This window comes from Salmo salar, chromosome ssa26 (assembly GCF_905237065.1).
Source record: "Salmo salar chromosome ssa26, Ssal_v3.1, whole genome shotgun sequence".
Taxonomy (NCBI): Eukaryota; Metazoa; Chordata; class Actinopteri; order Salmoniformes; family Salmonidae; genus Salmo; species Salmo salar.
This window is the reverse complement of record NC_059467.1, coordinates 27,021,623-27,043,402: the sequence shown is the minus strand read 5'-3', so window position 1 is coordinate 27,043,402 and position 21,780 is coordinate 27,021,623. Positions and strand designations below refer to the sequence as shown.

Below are 21,780 nucleotides of genomic sequence, written 5' to 3'. Positions count from 1 at the left end.
GCCGCCCGAACAAGGAGAGGAGCCGACTTCGGCGGAAGTCGTGACACATATATACATGCCATATTTATTTTGTGGATATAGTATATCTAACCTACCCCCGTTCACTACTCGCCTATTCTAACACATATAATTCTCACATCCCTCATCCAATAAAACAGACAGAAACAGTATAAAGAAATGTCTTTAAATATATTTTATAAGATACACAACTTATGCGTTGGCATTTTAAATAAAAAACATCTTATTACTTTTATCTTATTACTTTAATCTTATTACTTTCTCATGACATTATTTTCCCAAAAAAGTTTTACATATTATTCACTGAATATCTACAGCTCTATTTCCTGGTTAAAGACTTATCAGACCACAGAATGGTGAAACACTTGGAATGTCAAAGCATTGGCACATTAGTAGGGTTGCAAAATTCCAGATATCCGGGTTAGAAGATTCACAGAATTAGGAGAAAATAAGCAGGAAATCCAGAATCCAGCAATCAGGATTTCTGGAAAGCCTGGACATTTTGGAAAAGTTTCAGGAATTTTGCAACCGTACACATTAGTTAATTCTCAACAACAATAAGACAACAGTATCCTGATGCTACACGATCACAGTAAGATGTCTGGACCATCAGGTAAGAAGCACCATCTCTAGTCTACTGGGCTGACTGGTTGTGGTTCTTCCTCTCCTGCCAGGACTTCTTCCTCAGGTCCAGCTCAGTGTCTGTGAAGGCTGCTGGGCCCCAGTTAGTCATCCTCTGTGGTCCTTTATCGCCTTCACAGACAGAAGGAGAAAGAAAACATCACAGACTGTATTAAAACAATAGATCAATAGAACAAAGACATCAATAGCATTGTAATATGAGTATGGAGAGGAGAACAGAACAGAACATGAACATGCAGTGGAGGACATTCTACTATGGTGATGTTGGCCTCTCTCATTCTTACTTACCTGGCTGGATGAGACGGACCAGTCCCTCATGCTTGGCCACCTTGTCCTTCCAGCTCTTGGTCTTATTAGCTGCCTGCTCCAGTTTCATTCTCACCTCCTGTAACACAAACACACACACATAGTTTATCCATATATCTCAATGATTGCCAGTACCAGTCCCTTTAAGTAATAAATAAGTTATGCTGTTGTTCTTGAAGTAGAGACAGTTCTCAGTAAAATCACCACTAGATGGCAACAGAGTGCAAAGAGAGACCTCTATGATGGTTTTGTGTTGTGTCAACAGTTGACAGAGGAGTAATACGAGAAGAAGCCAAGTTTGGTGCCAGGGACAGACTGTCTGTTTCAGGCAGCCTTCCACTGACTCAACACTATCTTCAGCTGAATAAAGACCAGTAGTTGCTCACAGACATATAGGTCTAAAGGAAGTACTTCCTGCCAAATTTGTTTTAATCTTGTTTATGAAATGGCCCGGCAACACCTTACTTTAAGTGAAGTGTTAGTAGGGGACATGGTCCCTACTAACAGCCATATTGAAACACAGACAGGGTGTTGTTCTCTGACCTCGTACTGCTCCAGCGCTCCGTGCCTCTCTTTCTCAAGACTCTCCAGCTGCAACATGGCTGCCTGCAGGGCCATCTCCTTGGCCAGCCGCTCGCTCTCCAGCTCCTGCTTCTCAGCTTGGGTCTGGGAGATGGCCCTCTGCTGCTGCAGGTGGATTTGCTCCAGCTCCGCCCGCTTGGCTGACTCCTCCTCCAGAAGCCTGTGTACATGCAGAAACAGACACTCAAACAAATGCTGGGTCAAATGCTGGGTGCAGAAGCCTGAGAATGTGAACATTAACATCTATACACAGCCTACTGATACACAACTGTTTTTGTGCGATAATGTACACTACATCTGTGTGTGTTGTGTGAAGTTGTGTACCACATGGCACCCTTTTCCCTATATAGTGTACTACCTTTAACCAGTGGACGTACACTGAGTGTACAAAACATTAGAAACACCTGCTCTTTCCATGACATAGACTGACCGGGTGAATCCAGGTGAAAGCTAGGATCCCTTTGTCATGACTGACCACGAGAATCCAAATAGGTCAGATCAGGTTTGCAATGAATAACTTCAATCAGACCCCATTTCACCCGTAGTGGGGGGAGGAAAGAACTAGTGGGGATTGACACTCTTGTCCTGTTGTAAATCAAGGGAGAAGATCCAGGCTTGCGCTCTCCAAATTCACCAAAGAAATGTGCTTTGTCTCAACAGACCTTTTCCCACTGAAACTCTAACACGTTAAAAAGTGAATACTGGAACAATATTTCTAACGTAGAACATGTCATTTTGTTTGTTGTTTTGTGATGTCATTAAAATGTTATAAAGGAAATACTGTAACTTGGAAAGTATACACACCACATGGATGAAGTTTCCATACTATGGGTTGTGCATGTAATATGGAAAATTATTTGTGTTTTTTTGTTAAGAGAGGGGTGTGATTTGAGAAGTTATAAGAGATAATTGTTTTCCAAAACATTGCACAGTGAGGTCAGGGAGCGTGCCTGCCTGTCGGAACCGCCCCTTTCGAGCAAAAGGTATAAATGATGGGTTAAGAAAAAAACACATTGAACCAGAAAAAGTGTGAAGCGGCAACTACATGTTTAAAATGGTTTGAACTTTGAATCTCAACACGAGGTGGAGACGATAAACTCACCTCCAGGACAATCAATAGGTAAAGTATCTTCAAAAGCGAATTTAAGTAGGACCATCCTGTTACTCTGCTCAAACCATCATATTACTTTACTCTCATCACCCCACTGGGAAACCATTGATACGGCTGGCTAGCCTATCTTCAAAGAAGTATCTTCAAGAGTGAATGGAAGGAAAATCAACTCTGTAGTTCTGTTCAGGACTACACGACAAGTCCCCGGATACCGGACAACTACGAAGAAGGACAACAGTAGAAGAGTTGTTGGAATCATTTTGGACAATCAGAGCCTTACAAGCGTGCCGTGAAAAGGCCCAACACCCTTTCCATGGCTGCCCCGTTCACCGAGAGATCCCCGGCGAACCCAGGCATTTCACGTAAATACATTCATGATGTCATGCTCAAAGCGGGCGGCAGTTCGTGTGCAAAGTATATGGTTATTGTAGGTGAGAGTAGTTTCTGAATGTGGCAGTGTTAAGTGTCTCTGTCCCTCTCTATCTCTTCTTTAACAAGCATCCATGTTGTTGTCATTCCGCTAGGGACCTGTTTTCAGCGTATTACGTCTCCAGTAAAAACCGGTGCAGAGTGTGTGTGTTTATCCTGTGTTCCCATTTAATTAGCTAGTAAATAAATAATTAAACCAATTTGTGTAGTACTGAATCATAATTAAGGCTCGGGTTTTTGCAAATGCAAGGAGGTTATGACTGTTCAGAATGATGATATGATACGAGGTTATGATTAATAAGTTGACTGTTTATAGATGTGATAGGTAAAGACTTTTTTTTAGTTTAATTCGGGAGATGGTAACGCTTTAAAGAACCACTCTCGTGGTGCCCCAGATCCTAATTAGTTAATTGTTACATGATTAATTTAGTTGTGTAATAATTAAACATAGTTAATTAGATAAATATGAGGGCAAAAGTGGAAGCAATTCAATATTAGAAAGGTGTTCCTAATGTCTTTTACACTCAGTGTAAGGCTACTGTCTACGAGTGTGTCAAGTGTGTGTTGCGTCTAACCTGGTCTGTAGTTTGCGCATGGTCTCCTCATCCTGCCTGGCCTGTCTCTCATCCTCTAGTGCATCCTCCAGGCGGTGGTACATGTCCTCCAGCTCCCTGACACGCTGCAGGTACTGCTCCAACTCACTGGACTTCTGGGCCACCTGCTCCTCCATCTGCTGACGAACCTGACAGGGGACAATGGACACACAGTTTGATATGATAATCTGGACACAGACATGAATGCACACACGCAAGTGCACACACACCACCACAGTACAAAGTAGCATGTGCTGTGCATATGACAATCAATTCTGTTTAGTGTAGATTTTCCCAGATAACTCCATAAATAATACTCATACTGTAAGTAATAGTAATACTAATAGTAATAATACTTTGTTATTCATCAAACGCAATGATTCAAAGTTATGAGAGAAGTCTTGCTGAGCAATACGTTGTTGCAGTAATTGTGAGTATGCACTTCCTGGAACAGAGCTAGAGTGTAGCTTTGTGGTTGGTTACCATTTTCTCTCTCTCCAGGTCCGTTCTGTAGCGGTCCTGCAGGTCAGTCTGGGTCTGTTTTCTCCTCTGCTCCTCCAGAGTCGCTGTGGCCGCTGCCTCCTCCAGTTTCTGTCAGGAGCCAAGGGAGAGGAAGCCTTAACACTAGAAAAGCCTGCCCCCCTTCGAGGCAATGACGAGAATTTTGGACATCAACATTCTAATTGTCTAATAAATACATTTAATATATTCTATCACAAAAATAATCCTTTGGTTGTGTTTACAAAGGTATTAGGTAACATTATAATATGAAAGGAAATGTATTTCAAAGAGTAAAATAGCATTTTTATTCATTTATGTAACTGTAGTCTACCAACAAAAAGCCACTAAAACACATTATTAATTCACTAAGGGCAGGTCTTAAAGGGACAGTGCAGTCAAAAACGTGATTTTCTATTTGTATTTTTTTTATGATACTTCCACACTATGAGGTTGAAAGCATTTCAATGGCAAAAGGAGGCCCAAGGAAATAAATTATAAAAAATATATTTGGAGTTATTTTCATGAAATAAACACAGTAGCTGTTTTCGAATACTCATACCTACCGCACTAACCTACCGCACTATAATTGACGTAAATTGAGTATATATTATGCTTATTGGTCATAGTTAGGATTTAGTTAGTATGCAGAAAGTTCCCGGATGTCGTACTAAATTCGCCAAAATACGAAGTATACAATCAGTGGACACTATTTCCGTGCTTTTAGGGCCCATAACGCAATTCTTCAGGAAATGGGCGTGGCTTCACAACGTTTCAGATTTGAAGAAAAATGTGGAAAATATGCAGCAGAAGTCCAACGAGAGCGGATACAAATTCATTGCTTTAACTAATTATGACAAATGTTAAGAAAATGTTGAGCAATGTAGTAAAGTAATTACTTTTCAAATAAGTTGCACGTTATGTTGGTCTACAATTTGTTAGCTACGCTTTCCTTATGAATCGCATAGCATTACAGCAGTAAGTACCGGTATGTTAGCTAGTTACCTAACGTTAGTTGACTACTAATACATCGAACTTGCCAGGCAGTTTATTAACTATCTAAATAACTACCTAACATTTATTGACTTGATTATTCAAATAATTCTTAGCTAAGTAGTATAGTCGTTGTGCGTTAATTCTGGCTATCTACTCCGATTTCAGAGCACTGAGTGTGCCAGAGTACAGAATAACTGATGAATTTACAAACACTCAACACCCGTTGAATATGGTCGGTGTCAGTAAACGTCGTAATTTAATTTTTTGTTGTTGTTGCCAGCAGCACAGTTACATTCACCAATGCTCTGGACAACATAAAAACAGCCTAACCAGCTCTGCTAGGGTGAGTAAAATGGTCAGAGTGAGGTGTTCTCTTATGTCTGGAAGTAGCTAGCCAACGTTAGCTTGGGTGCCATTGGTGTTGAATGCTCGATTAACCCTACTCATTGGCCAGAATGTCCAGTGTGCGCTCTGAATTTACGAACAGACAAACTGACAACGCTCTGGATTTACGAACGCCCAGAGCACACTCTGACACTCCAGATTGAGTTTACGAACACACCCAAAATCGCAAAATGTCTAGCTAGTCATCTGCTATGCTAACAAGCTAGCAAGAGGTTGCATAGCAACAGCATCAACTTCCGGTAGACAGGAGAAGCGCTTGTACTCAACTGAAACGATACCGTTTGTTTACAGTATACTAAAATGATATGTAATATATATGTAGTATGTGGTATATACTCATTAATTATGTATAGAGTATGTTAGTATGGGTATTCGAACACAGATAGTGATTTATTAGACATACAGTCATGATTTAAAAAATAACATTAAAAAGAATGCATGGGGGCTTTAAGGAACATTATGAATTCAAGAAAATGCACTTCAAAAGAACAGAATGGCATATTTTGAGTTTAAATATATTACTGTGGTTTGAGTGTTGAGCATGTAATCGCAGTAAATCTGCCACAAAATTATATTTTGAAATCGAGCTCAAGGGGTCATTTTTAAGAGTTGTTTAACAAGGCTATGTGATTTAGAAACTGCAGAATCTGCTCTTTCTGATACAATAATACATATATAGACATCAAAACGTCTTACCTGCTTGTGACTCTGTAGGAGAATTTGAATAAGTCACTTTTTGTCTCTCCTTCCCCTGCCTCTGTGTAAATATGTATTACTACCACTATGCTGCTGTTCATTGATTATTGATTTTTTCCATTACCATAAGTATTTATCCATTTATGCTGCTACTGGTCATTATTACTCCTGTTTACATGAATATATTACCATTAGTATATTACCATCAGTATTTATATATTCCTGCTACTTTTCAGCACTTTTTAGCCCTGCCATACTTCCCCTGAGTGGCACAGCGGTCTCTGAGGCACTGCATCTCAGTGCAAGAGGAGTCACTACAGTCCCTGGTTCAAATCCAGGCTGTATAACATCTGGCCGTGATTGGGAATCCCATATGGTGGCGCCCAATTGGCCCGGGTTTGACCTGGCTAGGCTGTCATTGGAAATAAGAATTTGTTCTTAACTGACTTGCCTAGTTATATAAAGGTTTAAAACATCATGTACAGTACTGTGCAAAAGTTTTAGGCAAGTGTGAAAAAATGCTGTGAAGTAAAAATGCTTTCAAAAATAGACATGTTAATCAATTATATTTATCAATTAACAAAATGCAAAGTGAGTGAACAGAAGAAAATCTACATCAAATCAATATTTGGTGTGAACACCCTTTGCCTTCAAAACAGCATCAATTCTTCTACGTACACTTGCACACAGTTTTTGAAGGATCTCGGCTGGTAGGTTGGGCCAAACATCTTGGAGAACTAACCACAGTTCTTCTGTGGATTTAGGCAGCCTCAGGTTCTTCTCTCTCTTCATGTAATCCCAGACAGACTTGATGGTGTTGAGATCAGGGCTCTGGCGGGGCCATTCCATCACTTCCAGGACTCCTTGTTCTTCTTTACGCTGAGATAGTTCTTAATGACTTTCGCTGTATGTTTGGGGTCGTTGTCATGCTGCAGAATAAATTTATAGAATTTAAATTTATAAATTTAAATTTATAGAATATATAGTTTAGGTGTAGTTTCGAGGGGCCATCATCTGCCTCGCTGTCACGACTTCAGCCGAAGTCGGTTCCTCTCCTTGTTCGGGCGGCGCTCCGCGGTCGGCGTAGCCGGTCTACTAGCCATCGCCGATCCACTTTTCATTTTCCATTTGTTTTGTCTTTGTTTCTACACACCTGTTTTTCATTCCCCTAATTATTGTTCATGTATTTAACCCTCTGTTTCCCCCATGGTGTTGAGCGGGATTGTTTTATGTCATGTTCGGTAATGTTGGTGACTGGTTATTTCGACGGGTGCTGTTTTTTGCCCGTGCGTAAAAGTTGATGTTCGTGTGTTTGGGCAAGTGTAGTGTTTTACCTTGCACCATTCATGATTCTGAGTAAAGTTACGTTGCTCCCAATTCTCTGCTCTCCTGCGCCTGACTGCATACACCAGCTACACCAACCATTATGACACTCACAGGCTGACTGCCAGTGAATAACTGGCGGTGAATGAGGGGCAGGGGGGAATGTCCTCTTAAAATTGCTTATAACACAAATTATGTTTGTGATAATAAGATTCTAACAACAACAGTGTGTTATATAGACTTATTTAGGAAAAATCAAGGACGGGGTGGACATGGCTTTAAAAATGGCAGAGTCTTAAAAAAGTACATTCGCTTTGAGTCAACGTGACAGTGTTAATTCATCCTTTACACTCTCAACTAAAGGTTACTTTGAAAAGGAACTTGCCTTTAAGTTTGGTCTAATGGAGAAAAAACTGATATTGCTTTTCAGTGGGACAAGCTACACTCATTAGACTTATCGGACCCCTTTATCATATGTTTATCCTTTATAATTGTGACAATACAGCAACAAAATCATATTTAAACAATTGGACAGTGGTAGTTGATCTGATTTTGTTTGACATTTGAGTCATTTAGCAGACGCTCTTATCCAGAGCGGCTTACAGTAGTGAGAGTATACATTTTCATACTCCCCCACCCCCTTGGGAATCAAACCCTCAACCCTGGTGCAAGCACCATGCTCTAAAAACCGAGCTATACAGGATTTGAGTTGAGAACTTGAGTAGAAAAGAATGATGCATAAGAAGAAAAGCTGGGCCTCCAGATGCTGGTGCAAAGGGGGAAGTGGGTAGTCTGAGACAGATCTAAATAACCAGCAGACCAGCACCGGAATACAGGCATCAGCTCTTTCACAGGTGTCCCTGAGCCAGCTACGTTTGCATAGGTGCTTTTTTCCCCTTCTCAGATCTAATGAAAAACAAGGCAACATTAAACATGTCGTCCCCCAGGAATGATGCAGCACCCCCCTTGGGCTAATCAGTGTAATTTTGTAAATTATGGATCTCTATGGCAAGATGAATCATTCACCCAAGTTTAGTCAAAATCGGGCCAGTGGTGTCTGAGATATTGCTTGGGTTAGCTGGACTCATATCCCTGAGCATGTGGGCCAAAATTCATCACTCTGAGTCAAACAGATTAACCCCCTAAAGTTGATGTCCGCGCCCCGTGGAAATCTAATTAGCATAATACATTGCATTGGATGCGTCTCAATCCACCGCATCCGCCTACAGTGGGGGGAAAAAGTATTTGATCCCCTGCTGATTTTGTACGTTTGCCCACTGATAAAGAAAGGATCAGTCTATAATTTTAATGGTAGGTTTATTTGAACAGTGAGAGACAGAATAACAACAAAAATATCCAAAAAAACGCATGTCAAAAATGTTATAAATTGATTTGCATTTTAATGAGGGAAATAACTATGTTTATTGGTCAATAGAGGCCATGTTGTTTTAGGTACTAGTCTGGAAAATATTGTATTGAGAGACCTTTGTCCATAGACGCCACATAGCAAGTTTCGTTCAGATCGGTCATTCGTTACCAGAAGAGTGGTATTTTAAGTGTTTTTCACAAAATTCATAATGGCAGAAAATCCATCATGGCGAACCTTATGTGTCCTTAAGGCAAAATTGTTCCTTGTGAGGAAAGGGACCTATGTAGCGAATTTTATGACTTTAGGTCAAACGGGGTGAGGGGCGTGACCTTCCAAAATTAGCATTTTCAATCTGTTGTTATAGAGCCACCATCTGGCCAATCAGTGTACTTTTGTAAATGCCGGATCTCTATAGCAAGACACATCGTTCAACCAAGTTGACAAAATCGGGCCAATGCGGTCTGAGATATCGCATCTGACTAACGTATGAACATAGAAACGTAGTAACGGACGGAGACAGATCCACAGTCCCCTCCCTGATTTCATCGTGGGGGACAATGGTCTGTTTCTGAAATTCATAAACATTTCTAACATAATATGCTTGATTCACTGCATTTGGGAATTAAGGTAAGTTCTCTACAAATTTTACACTAGTTAAGCATGGTTAAACATTAAGCATGAGAATTCACGGTATGGTGTTCATTAATGAGGAACTGAAACTCCTCTGGGAATAACAGAACCCCCCCCCCAGGCAATACTATGAGAGCATCTGAGCCATGTGAAAAATAACAAATAAACCTACACTAAGTAAAGTGTTCATCAAAACAGCAATACTTAACTGTAAACTTAAAATGTCTATTTGTATACATGTACAAAAATATATAATAAAAGGGTATGGGAGAAAGCAAGTAGGGAGAGAGGGAGGGGGAGGGGGAGAGAGAGATATAGGGGTTTTCCTTGACTCAGGAAAGGGAGGGTGGGTAAGCTCTGACCTTTCATTCTGTCCATTATAATTGAATGCTGTAAAGAGTAGAGACAGAATTCCACCATATAATCAGCCTATTGTCTTTAACAGTCACACCTCCTTCACACAGCCACTGGACTTTTCCATCAAGTGCTTTCACCACAGACTTAAGAAATAGTGAAGCATTTTACAAATACTGTAACAGGCTCATTATAATATATGTTGTACCTTCAGGAGTAGGCTACATGTAAAATGACATCAATGATCATGTTTACTGAGGTCAGCCGACAACTGGTAGTATAATTCCAAAACTACTATAATAACCCTACAATGTAACTACTACAATCAGCCCTGATGGGCCATGAATGTGTCCGATTTACTCTGGGTTGTCTCAGCTGAGAGAGTGGAAGAATGTGTGACAGGTCTGTGTAAAATGCTTGGAAACAGGCCTGGATGAGGACAGAACCTGTAGCTTTGACCATAGAATACAATCAACATTCTTAGTGTTAATTCTTACGGGGCTACAGCCCTAAGGCAGAAAAGTTAACTGTCATTTACAGCAGACAAACAGAGGACAATAAAAGTGTGATTAGTAACAGGGAGAGGTGTGAGGATTCCCTGTCCTGAGAGAGCAGGTCAGTTTCTGTGGGGGTCATAGTTCTGAATGAAAGGGGGTTTGTTAACTCTGAATAAAATGTTGATGACAAGTGGTGTGAAGCTACATAGCAATTATGTGAGAGAGCGATCGAGAAAGAGACCGCGCGAGAGAAAGCGAGAGAGACAGAGGGTCTGCAATATAAATGGATGGAAAGTGGTGTTTGGGGAAAAACACACAACATTGTAAAATCCATGCACACAAACAACAAGTGTGCGGTTAAAATTGGCAAAAAACGCACAGACTTCTTTCCACAGGGCCGTGGAATGAGACAGGGATGCAGCTTGAGGCCCACATTCTTCAACATATACTGTATATCAACGAATTGCCGAGGGCACTAGAACATTCTGCAGCACCCGACCTCACCTACTATAATTTGAGTCAAATGTCTACTGTTTGCTGATGATCTGGTTCTTCTGTCCCCAACCAAAGAGGGCCTACAGCAGCACATTGATCCTCTGCACAGATTCTGTCAGACCAGGGCCCTGACAGTGAATCTCATTAAGACAAAATAATGGTGTTCCAAAAATGGTCCAGTTGCGCGGATCACAAATCCAAATTCCATTTAGACACCATTGCCCTAGAGCACAGAAAAAAACTATACCTACCTCAGGCTAAACATCAGCACCACAGGTAACTTCCACAAAGCTGTGAACGATCTGAGAGCCAAGGCAAGAAGGGCCTTTATGCCATCAAAAGGAACATACAATTAAATATCCCAATTAGAATCTGGCGAAAAATTCTTCAATCAGTTATAGAACACATTGTCCTTTATAGTTGTGAGGTCTTGGGTCTGCACACCAACCAATAATTCACAAAATGGGACAAACACCAAATGTACAAATTCAAACACTAAATAATGCATGCAGAGCAGAATTAGGACAATACCTGCTAATTATCAAGATCCAGAATAGAGCCGTTAAATTCTAGGACCACCTAAAAGGAAGCGATTCCAAAACCTTTCATAACAAAGCCATCATCTACAGAGAGATGAACCTAGAGAAGAGTCCCCTCTAGGGATTGGCATGAGAAATAAAGTACTTGAACTGACATCAATAATTGATCTTTAACCAAAGATCAAATTTTTTCTAATACTGTAAAACTATTTGGTCAAAAAAGACCATGTTAATTTGTCTTGACTCTAGTGTTCCATTTGTACATGTGCATTTGCAGGACACAAAAAAATAAATAAACCAAACCAAGCATTGCACAGTTCTGCTCCTGAAATTTCCTTTGCCCTCCTTGTCCCACAAATTCTCAATGGACTGGTTGACTTAAGTAGGAAAATACGTGTTCAACAATGAGCTGCAGTTTTGGAATAATTGCGTCATTTTCCATTTAGGCTACTTTGGGGTTGGCACTAGTTACTATGCTATATTGTAAAAATTCATGAAACCCAATATTATCTTTTTGCTCTTCATCTTTACAATTTTACCACTTTTTCGTGATATCCAATTGGTAGTTACAGTCTTGTCCCATCGCTGCAACTCCTGTACGGACTCAGGAGAGGCAAAGGTCGAGAGCCATGCATCCTCCAAAACACAACCCTGTCAAGCTGCACTGCTTCTTGACACACTGCTCGCTTAACCCGGAAGCCAGCCTCACCAATGTGTCGGAGGAAACACGTGCATGCGCCCGGCACGCCACAGGAGTCGCTAGAGCACAATAGGACAAGGACATCCCGGCCGGCCAAACCCTACCCTAACCCGGATGACGCTGGGCCAATTGTGTGCTGCCTGTGGTGGAAATTACAACATTATGTTATTCACATTGCTCTATATTAGAATGTATTCTTATATTAGCACTTTCACACTCTGTCTGTTCTTCTGAGAGGACGCCTCTGAGGCTTAATGCTGACAGTTGATTTACAATGCCTTGATGATAAAACCTAAAGACTGCATTCCATGATTAGTGTCTGTGTGAAATGTTGGCCTGTCTGCCAGGGACAGGCAAAACCACCCTCCAGTTTATTTCTCCCACATCGCAGATGAACACTGGACTTCATAATTTTAGGGAAGGACCTAGTGTCCTATGTTGCATTAGTATTTCTGTATAATATCAGTTATCAAGGTAAGACCCAGTACTAGAAACCCCTGTCCAGACCCTCAGGAGGCATCTCACCGTGTACGCCGGATGGCCATCGACGACACGGGGAGGAGGGGTGGGCCTGGAAATAGAAGACAAAGGGCTATGAGACACGGGCTTAATTCTAGACACATGGAATGTAGGATGAATACGAAGGGTATGGGGCAATAGAAGGCGGACAGCAGAGGGGCTAATGATCTTGGAGATGGGGAAAGGGCCGATAAACCGGGGGAACAGTTTGCGAGACTCCACCCGGAGGGGCAGATCACGGGTGGACAGCCATACCTACTGCCCGAGACGATACCGGGGAGCTGGGTTCCGATGGTGATCCGCTTGTTGTCGATACCTGGAGGTGGTCTTGAGGAGGGCCGACCGGGCTCTCTTCCAGGTACGACAACAGCGGCGGACAAACATCTGGGCAGAACGTATGCCGACCTCCTCTTCCTGCTCAGGGAAGAGCGGGGGCTGATATCCCAGGGAACACTCAAAGGAAGATAGGCCTGTGGCAGAGCAGGGAAGGGTGTTGCGGGCGTATTCGACCCACACAAGCTGCTGGCTCCAGGTGGTGGGGTTGGCAGAGACCAGGCAGCGCAGGTTAGTTTTGAGGTCCTGGTTGGCTCGCTCCGACTGGCCGTTGGACTCGGGGTGGAACCCGGAGGACAGGATGGCTGACGACCCATTGAGGGTGCAGAACATCTTCCAGAACTGGGACGAGAACTGAGGACCCCGATCAGAGACCATGTCCACGGGCAGTCCATGGATCCGGAAGACGTGCTGCACCATGAGCTGGGCCGTGTCATTGGCAGAGGGTAGTTTGGGGAGAGAAATGAAGTGGGCAGCTTTGGAAAACCGATCCACCACGGTCAGGATGGCGGTGTTGCCATCAGACAGGGGAAGACCCGTGACAAAGTCCAGGGAGAGTGAGTGAGACCAGGGACGGTGGGGGACAGGCAGAGGTTGGAGGTGACCAGCCGGTGCTTGCCAAGGAGTTTTGTTCTGTGCACACACCGTGCAAGCGGCGACGAATGCGGACACGTCAGGAACCATAGTAGGCCACCAAAAGCTCTGTCGCACAAAGGACAGGGTCCGACACGAGTGTAATAAGGGTTCTGGAAATAAGAGCATCTTGTCTGCTAAATTAACAAAACAAGGATATGCCATTGCACAGCCATACCTTTTTGAAGATTGTGTTCAACGATATAATATAACCAGTTGTTATTACAGTGTCAATAAATTAATCTTAAATGGCACTTGTTTTTTTTATTGACTGAATATACACTATATGAGGCAATTTAGCAATTAGGATTCGTTATCTGTAACATTCTGATAAATTAGGCATTGTTGCTCACTGTTGGCATATACTGTAGATAAATACGCACACATTTTTTCCAGTGCCACCCTTGTTCTTAAAATAGCTTATTTTGTTTTTGAGTACTCCAAAAAAAATCATGAGAGTACTCGAACAGTCAAAGAAGGACAAATTCCCATCCCTGGTCCCCTCAGCAAGCTGGTCCTGGGGTTTTGTTCACAAACACCAACAGACCCCACAGAACCCCAGGACAGAAACACAACCGGAGAAAACAAAAATATAATTACTTGACACACTGAAAAGAACTAAACAAAAAACAAAGCAAACTTGAATGCTATTTGGCCCTAAACAGACAGTACACAGTGGCAGAATACCTGACCACTGTGACTGAACCAAAATTAAGGAAAGCTTTGACTTCCGACTCAGTGAGCATAGCCTTGCTATTGAGAGGCCGGCGTAGGCAGACCTGGCTCTCGAGAGAAGACAGGCTATGTGCACAATGCCCACAAAAAGAGATGGAAAGTGAGCTGCACTTTCTGACCTTTAGCCAAATGCCATATTAGAGACACATATTTCCCTCAGATTACACAGACCCACAAAGAATTCGAAAACAAATGAAATTTTTATCAACTCCCATATATATTAGGTGAAATACTACTGTGTGCCATCACAGCAGCATTATTTGTGTCCTGTTGCCACAAGAAAATGACAACCAGTGAAGCACAAAAACCATTGTAAATACAACCCGTATTTATATTTATTTTTTTCCCTTTTGTACTTCAACTATTTGTACATTGTTATAACACTGTACATAGCCAACATTTGAAATGTATCTATTATTTTACTGTTCATTTCTGATTTTTTATTTCACTTTTGTTAATTATCTATTTCACTTGTTTTGGCAATGTAAACATATGTTTCCCATGCCAATAAATCCCTTTGAATTGAATTGACAGAGAGAGGAGAGAGGGACAAAGGAAGCGAAACACACAGAGAGAGAGAGAGAGAGAGGGGGAGGGACAGAGAAATAGACAGTACCTTCTTCATGGACTCCAGTTGTCTATGCTTGTTTTCATTGGCTATCTGCAGCAGCCTCATCCTCTCCTCCAGCTCCCCCTGCTCGGCCTGCTGTTTCTGCCTGAGCTCCCTGCGCCGCAGCCTGGCCTCAAGGTGCGGAGAGGGTAGGCCCAACCTCAGCAGCTGGATGCATGTTTGGATGGCTGGGAGGGGATGTGAGGAGAGGAGAGTCAGATAAAGAAAGGCTGGCTACTTTATCTACTGCAGCACCCCTACACCCTGATATACACACAGCTGGGACAGAGCGATGTGAGAACAAGTTCCTCTGAGATTTAAAAATAAACCCTAATGTGGTGAGATAAAAGCTGTGCTGTTTACAGAATCTGTTAAGATTGTGTTGAGGGATTGGTCACTTTACCTTGAATCCATTCTTGTTTCCTCTTCTTATCCGATGCACTGATCTCAAAGCTTTTGTCTCTGCACTTGACTATAAAGAGGCATTTCTTCCCCTCCTTGTCTGGTAGAGACTGCAGAGAGAACAAGACGTCACACACTCACTGCACACTTCCTTGTGTTGACCCCATTAACCCTCTAGAGTTTGATGAAACATTGAATTTGTGACTCATTTCAGGAAACTAGGCGTATGTTGCATGTCGCTACTTCACAGGTGAGCCATTTGAACGTAAACTTTTTTTTTTTAAATCAAAATGCGTTTTTTTTGTCAGAAATGCCTTCTGGAACATGTGAACTTTCATGTGCCTTAATAAGAAACTTGTGGGCCTCCCGAGTGGCGCAGTGGTCTAAGGCACTGCATCGCAGTGCTAGCTGTGCCACTAGAGATTCTGGGTTCGAGTCTTGGCTCTGTCGCAGCCGGCTGCGACCGGGAGACCCGTGGGGTGGAACACAATTGGCCCAGCGTCGTACGGGTTCGGGGAGGGTTTGGCCGGCAGGGGTATCGTTGTCCAATCGCGCACTAGCGACTCCTGTGGCGGGCCGGGCGCAGTGCACGCTGACATGGTCGCCAGGGGTATGGCGTTTCCTTCGAAACATTGGTGCGGCTAGCTTCCGGGTTAAGTGGGCATTGTGTCAAGAAGCAGTGGGTTGTGTTTCGGAGGACGCACGGCTCTCGACCTTCGCCTTTCCCGAGTCCGTAAGGGAGTTGCAGCAATGAGACAAGACTGTAACTACCAATTGGATACCACAATATTGGGGAGAAAAAGAGGTAACATTTTTTTTTAAATAATAACATTATAAAAATAAAAAATAAACTTGTATGCCATCTGTAAATTCTAATAAAATTGTTAAATTACGAGCCTAGTTGGTTTAGCCACAGAAAAAGACAGAAACGTTCCCGCTAGCCATGATTGGCTAAGATAATGGATGGGCTGGACATGCTGAGAGATGAGTTCGGATTGGTCTGCCATGTAGCACGATTCTGTCTATAACATGAGCTGGTCAGTATGTGTAGGTAATCCTTTCTAACGCGGCTTTTTTGAAAGATATCATGTCGTCGAACTGCAAAGGTGTTGCTCTCCACTTTCTGGAGGACCAAGTTTTGAAATCAGTGGAATGCGGACGCTACAGACGTTTTCGTGAAAATGTTTTTTCGGCATGTCTCATGGCCTGACAAACACCGCTCTAGCCCTGCCACCTTTCAACACAGATGCGGAAGAGCGATATCGGTGGATGCGGTGGATTGAGACGCAGCCCATGCAAAAAAACAGATATCTCTAACTTAAACAGATAGATTTTGTTGAGGATTGTTTTATTATTTTAATGACATTTACGTGGGGCCGCGGAAATTGTAGGCTATGGGTTAACAATGGCAAAGGAAGCTGGTTAACAAAAGTGGGCTAACATGCATTCTAACGCTCCACACAATTATTTATTTATTTATTAATGATAGCATTAAGAGTGACCAATGGAATAATACATTGTTATTACCTCCACACAACAGTTGCGGTCCAGCAAAATTTCCCCCTTCTTGTCAGTGAGGTCCTCACTCACATAGTATGACATAGAGTTTGGTCCAAGCACAAACCAGCGCTCTGTCCAATTTTTCCTTTTGTGGCCTTTTTTCATCATGTAGCCCTTCAGGAAAAAGTACATGAATCTGTCACACTCAAGATTGTAATATCTTATCTATATCTATTTTATTGTTACCACCAGCAGAGGTCTGACAGAGGTCAGTGTAGAGTAGACAGTCACTGTGTCCTAAATGGCACCCTATTCCCTATTTAGTGCAGTACTTTTGAACAGAGCCCTATGAGTTCTGGTTAAAAGTATTGCACTACACAGGGAATATGGTCCCATTTGGGATGCATAAAGTGTAGTGAGAGAGGGTACCGCAGGCAAACCTGTCTGAGAACATCCAGTATGAGCTCCTGGAAGACCTCAGAGATGCCCATGGACAGAGTCTGGCGGTTCATGCCCTTACTGAAGTGGCCCATGCCAACCAGCTCTATCAGCTCCCAGGCACTCAGGCATTGCTGCTTCCTGTTCAACGTGAGCTTGTAATCATCAAACCTCTCCTGATTCCAAATGCCTCCCATGGCCTCCATCAGCTTCCGCAGGAAGTACTCAATCTGGAGGGGGAGGAGAGGACACAGTGAGTCAGTCCTGTGGTATGAATGGGTATCATTTTAACTGGAAGAGCATAATTACAGCTGAACAAATAAGATATGTATGTGTATTAAAGGTGTTGTCTTGTCTCTCACTTCCTCTGTGATGATGACCAGTGGGTACCTGTCTTCAGACAGGAAGTTGAAGATGCACCAGACCTTGAAGGCATCATCATTGGAGATGAGAAGATGGCTCATGTTGATGTTTTTCTTGAAACACAGTGTCCAGCACACATTGTTGAACTCCAGTATGTCAAAGTTATCCCTAACCTGTAATTAACATAAACAAAGCCAACATTTACACAAAACAAAGCAAAATAACTTCCCCTATTTTTCTTCAACATACTGTAAGTAAGAGCAATAAGATTAGAAAGGGTCAGTAGTAGCCTAATATTTCTCTGCCCTACGTTTTAGCCCACAGGATGTGAAGTACAAACATAATGTTCTTCGTCTCTTCATTTTAATTCAAGTCAGATTCCGGAGAAGAAAGGCAAGGAAATAGCCCCCAAGTACAAATAGCGCTAGGACTAAAGCAGTTTACTAATTGACATCAGTGTTAGTGTTATTGCTATGGAAACAGTTGGCAAGCCTTCAAGTCTACAGATGTGGGCTATATCTGATGGTCTGCCAACTAGAGAACTGAGGACAAAAACTTTGAAGATCACTTCTTGCTTTATCACTGGTGTTTACAAAGTCAGTGCATTCATTACCAATGGCTGACTGCTTGAATATTAAAAAGGACATAAGTAATTATTATCTCTCCCAATGCCAATAGATGGGCCTTTGAAATCTCCTTCCCATGCACTACAAAAGTCATAATAAAACTCCTTGTATGCTATTTTTTTTTATCTCACTCGAGTCGTGTTCTGATTATGAGTCAGCCTCTATAAATTTGCTATCACAAAAAGGGTCCCCGGCCACAAAAAGTTTGAGAACCCCTGCAATACGTGTAACAACAAGGTGTTTACCAATCAGATTGTGAAGCTTTTCTAGAAAACAGACTCAGCGAAAACCAAAGACTCTGCATATGCAATCATCATTTTCTGGAATAGATCTACAGTAGTGTGCGTGTTAACTCTTCACTTCTAAATGCAATGTATGACACAGGAGGAAATGGGAGTAGCTGATGTAAGCTGAATGGACGTTTGTTTTGAAACGAAGGCTATATTTTCTTGCACTCATTGCAGTAATTTTCAGCACACATGGTTTTTTTCTTTCGATAACTCACAATGGTGGGTCTCACACCTCCTTGATGGCTGTGAAACAGAAAGATTCTGCCATTCACACAGTAGACCTACCATAACAATGGCAGCCTTGTTCAAGGTCAAACAGATCCTGCTTGCTCCATTTATTTCTCAAAAACCAATACATTTTAATATGGGTGGCATGCATATCTTAGAAACTAAGATAAATACTGAAAATAGCAATAACACTCATCATATTATGAGCAAGGAAAGTTATATACAGAAAAGCATTTCCTTAAACAATGTTTCTAAAGGCGCACATAAAACACTTCCCATTAAGTCTTATCATCCACTATGGGGATACGGCACTGCAGAGTTACACCTCATTCTGAGGGATCTGTCGACCTAGGGGCTATGTACATTCTAGTGGTTCTATTTCTATGGACCCAACATCCCAGAGCCCTCCACTAACAGACCCACTGAGGTGAGGAGACAGGATGACGCAGGTCCTCAGAAGCCTGAGTGCAATGTCGGTTTGACATTTTACTGCATTGTTAGGAGCTCGTAACATTCACATTTCGCTGCACTCGCTACAACATCTTTTAAACTATGATCAGATCAAATCAACTTTGATTTGAAGTCTGCCAACTCTTTGTGACTTTATTTATTTTATTTAAGTCAGTTAAGAACAAATTCTTATTTTACAATGATGGCCTACCGCGGCCAAACCCTCCCCGGTTGTGATACAGCCCAGGATCAAACCAGGATCTGTAGTGACGCCTCTAGCACTGACTTGCAGTGCCTTAGACCGCTGCGCTACTCGGGAGCCCACTTAGACAGCTGAGCCACTTGGCATGACAATGAGCAATGTAGTTGGAAAGAGCACAAACAAATCTGTGCTCTTACTGCTCACCTTGTCCAGTATGAATCTATTGAGGTAGGGCATGTATCCCTGGTTGGACACAGGGCCCTCATCGTCATCCTTAAAGTGCTGCTCCAGGGCCACTGGGTCATGGGGTATCTTCATCACAGTGCACAGGTTATGAGAGAGCACCTGTAGGGCCACAGTCAGATCATGCAGTCAGGGAAACCATTGCCGTCATAGTAATATCATTCACCAGGTACTTCCCCCCAATGCTCAGAAGCATTTTATACAGGCTATGCACAATGAGTCTGGGGGTGAGGTTACTGTCATACTGTTGGTATTCACTGGGCATAGTATAGAGATGATGTTACAGTAATATTGGGGTGTTCAAGGGATATCAAAAAGATTCCTCATACAAGTGGGCATCATGCTCCCATTAACACAATTACATGGTGATTTTTCAAAAGGACCTCTGTTTAGTCTAAGATCACATTGACATGCATGACTAAGCATGTGTTGCTGTCAGTTCAAGCATCACTGCCCAAGCATTAGTTCTGTTCCTTCCTGGAAACATTTACAAAAAGTGTGTTGAAAAGGTCCCTGTTGAGATGTAGAGCGAAGTAAATATATCAAAATAAAATCTTATGATATTTATAAACAAGCCACTCATGAACATCTATAATCTAGACAAACGGAACAGACTGGACTGTCTGAAAAATAATATTAACAATGGATGGTTGACAACATTTCCCAGCCAGTCAGGATGTTCACTATGCAGTGTTGTGATAGCTCAGGTGGAATTTAGGTGCTGAATGAAAGGTGAAGACATATTTTCCAGACATCGAAAATACTTATTTTCTGGATGTCTAAAGTATGTATATGTCTATGATTGGTTCAGATTTGGTCCGGGCAGGACCAAAAATCAACGTCCTTCGAAGTTGAAATCAAGAACGGTCTAGACTGCACCAAAAAAAACACCAACAAAATACAGTAAATCCAGACAGCACCAAAAAACGGACCAAAAAAGAAATCCAAAAGACGTTGAGGTCGGTAAATGCTGAGTGTAGCGTCTTCATCAGAGCCTGGCTGGTACACAGACCACCAGACTGACCCAGACAGGAAAACAATACCTACCCTTCCAAAGCAGTGCCCCTTGCCTTTTACAATCTCAACACTCTTACTGTAGATTCTGTCCAAATGACAAAATATCCTGTGTAAAGCAAGATTATCATCAAGGCATGCATGTCCCACATTCATGGGTATCTGTCAATCAACAACGGTTATTTCCATAGAACCATTGTTATTCCTGTTTTTGTGAGAAAAAGTTAGACACAGAAATGAGTAAGAGAAAATACTACTGATATAAGCAGAAACTGAGTAGCCTGTGAGTTGAGGGACAGCAGAAATGTGTCTTTACTTTGCTGTCGATGTTTCCGACCGAATTATCACTTGGCAGTTGACACAAAATTCACTAATGTGAGGGAAGCGAAGCAGCACATAAAAGTATAGTGTATACTGAATTAAAATTAATATCTCAGATACACGGTCAAATCTTTTTTTATCCAACTGATCTGAACTTTTTGTTTGTGTCTGATATTCAGATCAGCAACATGAGAAAATATTCCAATGTTAGAATTAATCTAAGTTTCGGTTTTTGATCAAACATTTTTTTTTTTAACTTCATTATGGAATAATACTGTAGGCCTACTAGCTACGATTTAAAGCCTACCTTAAGCTGTGATTTGGACACTTTCCCACTTTGATCCACGTCCAAGGCTGTGAATGCGTGCCATATTGACTTCAGAAGTTCATCCCGTAGTAGTCCCATGTTCGTAGTCCCTGGTGCGCTCGATGTCAAAGAAAAACTGCAATTTTTTTCCCAGACACTGATACATACAGTCACGTGATAGTGTCGCAGCAGGAAAATGACACTGTATCACCCAATGACTGTATGGTAGCACAAGACAGCGCATAGTTGTCAAACGCGTTGCGCTTTCATCAGTATTCAATTGTGAAGAGAAAACGGTTAATAGACCACAAACAGCTTAATAAAAACATGTCCCAACAATGAGCAAACCTATGTTCCATAGTGGTACAGACTCTCAACTTTAT

The 21,780-nt window shown here is 42.1% G+C and overlaps 1 protein-coding gene across 1 annotated transcript; it reads right to left on the bottom strand.

Annotated features, from left to right (window-relative positions):
- Positions 1 to 170: 170 nt before the first annotated feature.
- On the bottom strand, positions 171 to 21,686 carry LOC106587550 (switch-associated protein 70). The gene is made up of 12 exons (XM_014176045.2): positions 21,398 to 21,686; positions 19,717 to 19,857; positions 17,716 to 17,889; positions 17,356 to 17,583; positions 16,943 to 17,089; positions 15,417 to 15,525; positions 15,020 to 15,201; positions 4,165 to 4,272; positions 3,664 to 3,830; positions 1,510 to 1,708; positions 949 to 1,045; positions 171 to 771 (listed from the first exon to the last, which is right to left on the bottom strand). The coding sequence occupies exons 1-12, from the start codon at positions 21,494 to 21,496 to the stop codon at positions 653 to 655; spliced, it is 1,770 nt and encodes a 589-aa protein (XP_014031520.1). The 5' UTR covers positions 21,497 to 21,686; the 3' UTR covers positions 171 to 652.
- Positions 21,687 to 21,780: the final 94 nt, after the last annotated feature.